The sequence below is a fragment of the Oncorhynchus tshawytscha genome, linkage group LG26 (assembly GCF_018296145.1).
Source record: "Oncorhynchus tshawytscha isolate Ot180627B linkage group LG26, Otsh_v2.0, whole genome shotgun sequence".
In the NCBI taxonomy this organism is placed as follows: Eukaryota; Metazoa; Chordata; class Actinopteri; order Salmoniformes; family Salmonidae; genus Oncorhynchus; species Oncorhynchus tshawytscha.
The window spans coordinates 45,566,213-45,576,906 of NC_056454.1; the positions used below are offsets into that span (position 1 = coordinate 45,566,213).

Sequence of the window (10,694 nt, forward strand, 5' to 3'; positions counted from 1 at the left end):
CCACTTCATGATTGTGTCCCACTTGTTGTTGATTCTTCACAAAAAATACAGTTTTATATCTTTATGTTTGAAGCCTGAAATGTGGCAAAAGGTCGCAAAGTTCAAGGGGGCCGAATACTTTCGCAAGGCACTGTACATACTACCTCAATTACCTTGACTAACCGGTGCCCCCGCACATTGACTCTGCACTGGATACCCTGGTATGTAGTCTCGCTATTGTTATATTACTGCTGCTCTTTAATTACTTGTTCCCTTTACTTCTTATTCATATTTTGTTGAACTGCATTGTTGGTAAGTAAGGGCTTGTAAGTAAGCATTTCACTGTAAGGTTGTATTCGGCGCATGTGACTTATAAAATTTGATTTGATATTGATTTGATATTCAAATGCATGTCAGATCGCTACATCTGAGTCACTCTTCGACTGTTCCAACACTTGTGAATATGTCAACACTAAGGGACCTCTGCCCTGTAGGTTTAGTGAAGGGTTGGATTAACAGAGGGGAAAAACTCATTACAATCTTTCAATAGACTGGACTTCAGAGCCTCTCACTGGACTGCCTGTCTGATGCCAGGGATAGCAGGAGACAAGGTAAGACACTTCATCAAACTGCTAAAGGCATCAATTATTACATGCCTGGTCCACAGCAGCACCAACTCTCTCTCCTGCACTGTCTCTCTCTCTCTCTCTCTCTCTCTTTCTCGCTCTCTCACACCACTATTTTTCATGCTGTCTCTAAGCCTCCAGAGTGGTTCTGTTCTGATGCTGCCAAGGCGGAGTGTGATTTCCACATCTCAGTCCCACAGAACACAAGGCGTAGGAGACTTCTCTTCTTGCCAGTGGATCCAGGGAGAAGGTGGGCGGATGCCAAACAGCAAAGGCATGAAACAAGCCCAGCTCCATCCCTCCACCCCTAGATACCACCAGACGTTTGTATCTTTTATCCCTGTCCCCAGCCCCATCTACACGCAGGAGTAGGCAGCGCGGAGGCACCGGCCCCAGTCAAAGCCCAGAGCAGAGTAGAGCAGAGATCTCCTGAATAAGAAACTAGGAATGCAGGCAGGCAGGGAAACTAGAGCACTGTACTATATGTCTTGTATAGAGGAAGGAGGCAGTTCTTTCTATGCTGCTAACGGGCGTTCCACAAACCATTCAGGGGGCAGGTGATCAAAATCAAATGAATACTAGAAGTACCTGCATCTGTAGCAAACTTTTTTTTACATGTATTTCTCTTCACAAATTGTAAGCAAGCTAGTTACAGTGCCCCCTAAAGACATGCTTGACATGGGAAATGAGGATCGGCTATCAGTTGATCATTGAGGAGACGACTAATGTAAATATGCTAGTTAGCTAGCTAAAAAATGTTTTCTCTTAAATAATCACTTCATAATAGCCTAATATTCTTTAAAAAATGTTTTACTCATAATATTTGGCTGGCTGGTTGGCTGGGTAGTGGCTTGTGTGGATATTTTAGAATATGGTGGTTAGTTAGAGCAGTGGGTCCCAAAATTGAGTGGTTCAAACCTCGAGACCCCCGTGCACGCACATGCATGCGAGCACACGCGCAGACAATTGCTGAGAAAATGTAATTAAGCCTACAGCCATAAACGGCTATGCATTTTCAAAATGCAGGATACAAAAATAAACTCAGTTTTACAACATTCATTTTTTGATGAAAATCAATCATGTTAGCAGCCAAAATCAACTATGGGTATCATGTCACTTCTCTGGAGTACAACGGCTTTATCCACAAATCATCTCAGAAAATCTCCTAGGATTAAAAAACTGTTAATTAAAACACTGCTCAGACAATGATTAAAATCAACTCATAAAAGTTTATCTCAGATGGTAATCATGACACTTTGAGGTACCGCAAAGGAAAGTGATAGTGATGAAGCTCATTGACATGGTCGCGATGAGGCAACGCCAGCTTTGAACTCCATACATAGCAGGCTTCAGACAGGTGCATACGACTGTACATTAAATGTTACAATGGTTAAATGTTTCATATAATTTTCGCTTAACACAATCGCTTTGCCTACTCATAATGATTGCCTAATATGCATGCATAACCGTTTTTAAACAGATTTGGATGGTTTTTAAAAGCGGAATTTTCACAATATTACCGTTATGTCAATACACTCGTTACCCCTGTTTAACTCGAAATCGCTTAGAGCACAGTAGGTATCAAGTCACCTGCAGATAATGTTGCATACAACGTTGCAATCAACGTTTGAAAGATCTATAATTTTCTTAGAACACAATCAAAGTGAACATAAACCCAATGGCCTTCAATTGCCCAATTTATAGGCATGTCCAACGTGATTTAAAAAAATATATATATATATTTATCCGTTATTTTACCAGGTAAATTGACTGAGAACATTTGCAGCAGCGACCTGGGGAATAGTTACAGGGGAAAGGAGGGGGATGAATGAGCCAATTGTAAACTGGGGATTATTAGGTGACCGTGATGGTTTGAGGGCCAGATTGGGAATTTCACTTCATGCGTCAAGTTGTTAACAAATATGCCTAACAGGATTCCTAGGACCTTTTCTGAGATGCTTTGTGGATACTATTCTGGATCAGACATGCTGCCTTTGTGCGCTGATGCTGATGACTGGTCATTGGTCGACAATCAAGACACGTAACCTTTTGGTTTTAAAGCCCAGGTGAGACAATCATGTTGCAATACTGTAGACCTATGTTAGAAAATTGGGCCCATATCCACAAAACTTTGCTGATGTTTTGACGGTTTCGGAGGTGGAACTGCATTAGAGCTGTCAAATCCACAAGTGGTTCCGAGCATTATACCTAAAGCGGACATTGCCATTGGCTGCGTGGAGTCACATTAAGAGAAATCGCATGTAGCCTTGTTTACAAATGACAACCCTGGAATGTGAGATGCAATCTACACATCCACCAATTCAGCTATATTGTGTTTTTTTTACACTGATGTTAACTGTTTTTTTTTACATAATATTTTCCTTTCCTATGACACGAAAAGAGCTTCTGGGCATCAGAACAGGATCACTAACCTCGATTTGGACGATGTCTACTTCAGCGAGTCGGCAGAGTGGACATACTGCTCACTCTGGAACAGGCCTTAACCCCTGTGACTTGAAAGAGGAAGAAACCTCGCAAAAGAGGAAAACGAGCTGGACCCCTGACGTGACTACGTCGACGAGTAAGTAAACCCTCCATTTTATTGGTGAACGTACAACCACTACGATACATACTGGACCAGTGGCGGTCAGTGCAGTTTAAGATGAGGGATGACAAAAAAATGTCATGAGCATGGCCTTATTTCTATTACAGCATATTGAATGACTGTCACTCATACTCCATTCACCCAGTTCAATGTAACATGGACAGGTTTAGGCTACTACATGATACTCAAATGTTCCCTATAACCATCATGAGGTCACTACAACATAGTCTATGAATGAAAGTTTACAACGCAGGTGCACACATGACATTGAGACAAATTTGACACATGGACAGACAGTGAAATTCAATACCGCCTTGCACACTCCTCCCTGCATCAAGCTGATATAGGATGTATTCATTCATCTAACAGTTGCAAACAAGAGTTTCTATCGGACAAATTCAACTATGTTTATCCCGGTTTTGTTCCGTTTGCTTCCATTTAAGAAACGTTTTTCAACAGAATCGGCGGAATGAATACACCCCTGATCACACGTAAACACACAGCCACAGCCACACAACAAGTGATATCAATAAGGAATCATAGCTTTTACCTGGATTCGCCTTGTCCGTCTGTCATAGAAATGTGTTGTACACTTAGTGGAAATCAAGTTATTCCTGTCACAGATTTTGATTTATACTGCCATCTTCTGGCCATTGCACAAACTGAAAGCAATCAATGTCCTCTTTGTTTCACTCTGCAGTAAAACAAAAAAAGGGATTTGAGATCAAATGTTTCATATAAGGCGACATTATACAATGTCACCTTTCATTTTTTTTTCATGCATATCTGTTTGACCGTTTAGATATGAAAACAACTGATGTATCTAGTCTCCCATTTGAAGACGTCATAAGTATTTGGACAACTTCACTTGTAGTGTATTAGTGGTAACCCTTTAAACATAATGTTCAGTTAAATTATGTATTTAGATATTGGTTCCCTTCCCCTGTAAACAGTCTATGAACGTCTCTAATGAGTGACTGCAATCCACACTTTGGTTTTGATAGTCACTGCCAACAAACAAGGATGTTATCATTTTCAGACAAACACGTTACTTCCTTCAGCACACTATTACAACAGTTTGACTGTTTTGGAATAAAATGTTCAATATATTTCCTTTAACATCCTCTGTGTTGTGTGCTTATTGTTTAACCATTGATATGTTCTAGGTCATTTTGAAACTTTAAGGAGCATCAGAATCTGCTGGAATATCTACCAATAGCATGTCTATCTTCTTGTGATAAATTACACTGGTCACTGTTCAAAACATTTATAAAGTATTAAGAAAGTATGAATAGTCCTCAATTTAGATTAGAGACTGGAAAAATACTTTACTAATGATCAGTATATGGTTTATAAGGACATATATTAAACATATTAAGAGTAATCTTATAAATCACTATTACATACTATAAAAGTTGTTTATAAATGTGTGAATAACTGGCTTGCTAAAACAAATGTGGAAGTAATGATAAATATATAAACTATTTACTAATCCATTATAAATGATTTAGCGTGAAACCCAATCTCTATATTAATTCAGAGTAAACAGCATCTGAGAGAGCTTCTCTTATGTGACCTGGCAGCAGTGATGTATTGAGAGTAGTGGTAGTGATTGTAGTGGTAGTGTTCATAACCAGTATGTTGAGGTTGAAGTGTCTACTGCGGTTTCCTGCGCTGTTGTGTTGAATCATTAATGTATATAGTAGTTATTTATAAATGTCAGAATACCTAGGTGAGTAACATTTCACAAATGTGGGCTTAATAATAAATAGTGACCAAAATGTAAATGCCTTACAAATTTGTTATTACTGAAAATTATAAAGTGTTGCACATAATTGCATATTCTTGCATTTTACCCTCAACTACTTACACAATACACCATTGAGAGTCTTGGATGTTATCTGATATCACGCAGTATTGTTCATTTCAACTTCACTACACTTGTTGAAGGCGTTGTGTCACAATTGAGCCACTAGAGGGAGATGTTAAACAAGATATAGAATGACTCATGACGTCCTCAAAATGTACTATTAGAATACAACCACAGGCTTTGGTATTTGGAATATACTGCCCAAAATGACTACAATGTATTTTATAAAACAAGCTTAAGCCTTTTTATGCCTTCTCCAAGTCATTCCACTCCAATCCAGGCAAATTCTTCTGTATCAACACCACATGTATCTGTGACAACACTGAGATAAGTAATGTCAGTTTATTGTTACATTAAATAAATAATTATAACAATTGTAGAACGAAATTAAGGGTATTGTTACATGAAAGAAGCAATTACAACAAATTGTATAACATAACTTTATCAACGCTGTTTCTCAAACTATGGAATAAAAACATTTGAACTATGAACGCCTAAACTTCAGAGTTAAAATATGTTTAGCTGTCACTTTGAACCATGGATAAAAGAAAGCATAAATTATTGGATTAATTAAGGAGTTAACAAGTGGCAGAAAACTGATGAACAATGTTGTCAAGTTGTCAATTAAAAAATAAAAAAAGAAGAAAAGAAATAGAGATGGAATCCAACAAATGAAATAGTTGAAAACAACAATAGATAGAGTTTTTGCTGCCTTTCTCTCAGACTTATTTGCCTGTACAGTTTTAACACCAGACACACTGGCAGCCTCTTTTGAAAATATCTTTCTGGCCTGTGATCTGGCCACCACAAAGATTTTCATATAAAGTGTTATAATAACAGAGCACGGGACAACCATTGTAATTACAATTTCCATTATTTTACCCCACATATACCCTTCAACAATAAAACATTCTTTCAAACACCTACTGGGTACCAGTACATTTACAAAGTTTTTTATAATAGCAGCACGGTATATGATACAACAACACCAGGTAATGAATATACAACACATTATTCTTGTTATTGTTATTTTAGAGTGGTACAATAAGGGATCACACACAGCAACATAGCGGTCAATAGATATCAAGACCAAATTGCCCAGAGATAAAGAAGCACATAAAAAAGCAATGTAGGCATGAAACACACAGAAATATTCCCCAAAACCCCAGCATGGTTCCATTGTTGCTACAGTCATTACTGGTATCACAATCAGTCCCACCAGGAGATCTGACACAGCCAGAGAGAGGATGAGCAGGTTGGTTGGAGTGTGGAGCTGCTTGAAGTGAGAGATGGAGATGATCACCAGTAGGTTCAACAATACTGTAACTGCTGAAATCAATGACAAGACGATGTACAGTGTTATGTAGATAGATGTCGATAGCAAAGCCTTTCTGCAAGAAGAGTTTCTGTCCTGAAAACAGTATTGAACATCTTCATGTTTCTCCATTTGTAATAAAGGGTAAAATGCTGAGGTCCTGCTCCTGCTTGGTCTTGTGCGTGACCCTGTCAGGTCAGCCTTCTGACAAACTCTGAGCTCTGCCTCTCTATTTATCCCTGAATGACTAACAGACACTAACCTCCCGGAGTCTCTCTGCACACACACACATACGCACGCATGCATGCATGCACATACACACACACACACACACACACATACACACACACACACACACACATACACACATACACACACACACACACACACACACACACACACACGCACACAAACACACACATACACACATACACGCACGCACACAACCACTATGCACAGAAATGAAAAAACGGTTGGTTAAACAAATCAGTTGTGAAAGCATGATGTAATGTATGACAGGATTGGATGTTGCTGTGCCCACCTAGCCTGTCCTTCAGCCTTACTGATAGTTAGAGATGAGATAAAATGTTATATTTTTGTTCTCAACTGAGCATTTTAATGGAGAAAATATAGTATGGGTGATGTTTTGGTCACTCAAATTATAGTTTACAGGGAAAGAGGATAACTCAAATCAAATAAAATTGTATTTGTCACATGCACCATAACGTGAAATGCTTACTTTCAAGCCTAACCAACAATGCAGATCAAGAAATAGAGTTAAGAAAAATATTTACTAAATAAACTAAAGTAAAAAATACAATAAAAAGTAACACTATAAAATAACAATAACGAGGCTGTGTGCAGGGGGTACCGGTACTGAGTCGATATACAACTTATTCAAGGTTGTTTTTATGTAGGAAGGGGGTAAGTGTATCAGGTATGAAGGTAAGACCCAGATGCAGACGATGTCGAACTAACAATGGTTTAATAATCCAACAGGGGCAGACAATATACAGGTCAAGGCAGGCAGGGGTCAGTAAACCAGAGGTGGGGCAACGGTACCTGATGACAGTCAGGGTCAAGGTACGCAGAGGTGGGGCAAAGGTACAGGTTGGCAGGCAGGCTCAGGGTCAGGGGAATGCAGAGTGGTCAGGCATGCGGGCTCAGAGTCAGGACAGGCAAGGTTCAAAACCAGGAGGACGACAAAAAGAGACTTGTAAAAGCAGGAGCCGAAACACAAAAATGCTGGTTGATTTGACAAACAAGACAAACTGGCAACAGACAAACAGAGAACACAGTGCAGCTGGAGACCAATGACCTAGACCAGCTGGAGACCAATGACCTAGTGCAGCTGGAGACCAATGACCTAGACAGACCAGCTGGAGACCAATGACCTAGACCAGCTGGAGACCAATGACCTAGACCAGCTGGAGACCAATGACCTAGACCAGCTGGAGACCAATGACCTAGTGCAGCTGGAGACCAATGACCTAGACAGACCAGCTGGAGACCAATGACCTAGAGACGAACTGTGACGAACTGGCACAGAGAGACAGAAAACACAGGGATAAATGACACGGCCTGCAACGGAAACATGCGGTCTTTCCTTCACTGCAGCCGAAGTGAGTAAGACATTTAAACGTGTTAACCCTCGCAAGGCTGCAGGCCCAGACGGCATCCCCAGCCGCGCCCTCAGAGCATGCGCAGACCAGCTGGCCGGTGTGTTTACGGACATATTCAATCAATCCCTATACCAGTCTGCTGTTCCCACATGCTTCAAGAGGGCCACCATTGTTCCTGTTCCCAAGAAAGCTAAGGTAACTGAGCTAAACGACTACCGCCCCGTAGCACTCACATCCGTCATCATGAAGTGCTTTGAGAGACTAGTCAAGGACCACATCACCTCCACCCTACCTGACACCCTTGACCCACTCCAATTTGCTTACCGCCCAAATAGGTCCACAGACGATGCAATCTCAACCACACTGCACACTGCCCTAACCCATCTGGACAAGAGGAATACCTATGTGAGAATGCTGTTCATCGACTACAGCTCGGCATTCAACACCATAGTACCCTCCAAGCTCGTCATCAAGCTCGAGACCCTGGGTCTCGACCCCGTCCTGTGCAACTGGGTACTGGACTTCCTGACGGGCCGCCCCCAGGTGGTGAGGGTAGGCAACAACATCTCCTCCCCGCTGATCCTCAACACTGGGGCCCCACAAGGGTGCGTTCTGAGCCCTCTCCTGTACTCCCTGTTCACCCACGACTGCGTGGCCATGCACGCCTCCAACTCAATCATCAAGTTTGCGGACGACACAACAGTGGTAGGCTTGATTACCAACAACGACGAGACGGCCTACAGGGAGGAGGTGAGGGCCCTCGGAGTGTGGTGTCAGGAAAATAACCTCACACTCAACGTCAACAAAACTAAGGAGATGATTGTGGACTTCAGGAAACAGCAGAGGGAACACCCCCCATCCACATCGATGGAACAGTAGTGGAGAGGGTAGCAAGTTTTAAGTTCCTCGGCATACACATCACAGACAAACTGAATTGGTCCACTCACACAGACAGCATTGTGAGGAAGGCGCAGCAGCGCCTCTTCAACCTCAGGAGGCTGAAGAAATTCGGCTTGTCACCAAAAGCACTCACAAACTTCTACAGATGCACAATCGAGAGCATCCTGGCGGGCTGTATCACCGCCTGGTATGGCAAGCACACCGCCCTCAACCGTAAGGCTCTCCAGAGGGTAGTGAGGTCTGCACAACGCATCACCGGGGGCAAACTACCTGCCCTCCAGGACACCTACACCACCCGATGCTACAGGAAGGCCATAAAGATCATCAAGGACATCAACCACCCGAGCCACTGCCTGTTCACCCCGCTGTCATCCAGAAGGCGAGGTCAGTACAGGTGCATCAAAGCTGGGACCGAGAGACTGAAAAACAGCTTCTATCTCAAGGCCATCAGACTGTTAAACAGCCACCACTAACATTGAGTGGCTACTGCCAACACACTGTCAATGACACTGACTCTACCCCAGCCACTTTAATCATGGGAATTGATGGGAAATGATGTAAATATATCACTAGCCACTTTAAACAATGCTACCTTATATAATGTTACTTACCCTACATTATTCATCTCATATGCATACGTTGATACTGTACTCTATATCATCGACTGCATCCTTATGTAATACATGTATCACTAGCCACTTTAACTATGCCACTTGGTTTACATACTTATCTCATATGTATATACTGTACTCGATATCATCTACTGTATCTTGCCTATGCTGCTCTGTACCATCACTCATTCATATATCCTTATGTACATATTCTTTATCCCCTTACACTGTGTTATAAGACAGTAGTTTTTTTTTTTTTTTGGAATTGTTAGTTAGATTACTTGTTCGTTATTACTGCATTGTCGGAACTAGAAGCACAAGCATTTCGCTACACTCGCATTAACATCTGCTAACCATGTGTATGTGACAAATAAAATTTGATTTGATTTGATTTGATTTAAATACACCAGGGATGATGAGCGACACCTGGAGGGGGTGGAGACAAACACAAGGACAGGCGAAACAGGTCAGGGTGTGATAGCTTGAAGATAGGGATTTGGAGACTGATGGGGGTGTCTGGTTACAATAGGCCCCTGAAAAGGAGCAAAATGTTGGTTCTTCTTCTTTTCTTAAGAAAATAATAAAAATCAGTCTTTCCTACAAAAACATCATTATAAGTATAACATTTATTGGGTATTAAAGTGTAATATTTGTTTAATAATAATATGTATGATTTATATAAAGGTCAATGAAAAAGAAAACTTGGTATAGTTTAATATTGCATAGCAAACTTTTAATAATTGTAATACGTATGTATTTCTCTACTAAAGATTTAGAAGAAAATAAAAGGTTTGAAAGAAAATTGTATTTACCTCTTTTCTCTCTCTCTCTCTCTCTCTCTCTCTCTCTCTCTCTCTCTCTCTCTCTCTGTCTCTGTCTCTGTCTCTGTCTCTCTCTCTTTGCCCACTCTAAAGCCACCCTGGTCATTATCTGACCCTGCTGGTCATCTGTGAACATTGGAACATTTTGAATAACAATACACAACCCTCAGAGCATGGTTCCTCTCTAGTTTTAATGCTAGGTTTATGACTTCTAGGGAGTGTTTCCTAGATGCTGTGCTTCGGCATGTGCATCGATTGGTCTTAGGATTTTAGACTGGGTATGTGTAAAACTCTTTGTGAGTACTGCTGATGGAAAAATATATTTTTAAGAAATTAATTTGGTTG

General features: G+C 41.0%; 1 protein-coding gene across 1 annotated transcript; it reads right to left on the reverse strand.

The window, feature by feature from the left end:
* Nucleotides 1-5,491: 5,491 nt before the first annotated feature.
* LOC121841043 (trace amine-associated receptor 13c-like) lies at nt 5,492-6,547 on the reverse strand. The gene has a single exon (XM_042307005.1). The coding sequence runs from the start codon at nt 6,525-6,527 to the stop codon at nt 5,565-5,567; it is 963 nt and encodes a 320-aa protein (XP_042162939.1). The 5' UTR covers nt 6,528-6,547; the 3' UTR covers nt 5,492-5,564.
* Between the last annotated feature and the right edge of the window lie 4,147 nt (nt 6,548-10,694).

Excerpts from the sequence above, each read along its gene's own strand:
- LOC121841043 (XM_042307005.1), bottom strand. The coding sequence starts at position 6,527 with ATGGAGAAACATGAAGATGTTCAATACTGTTTTCAGGACAGAAACTCT.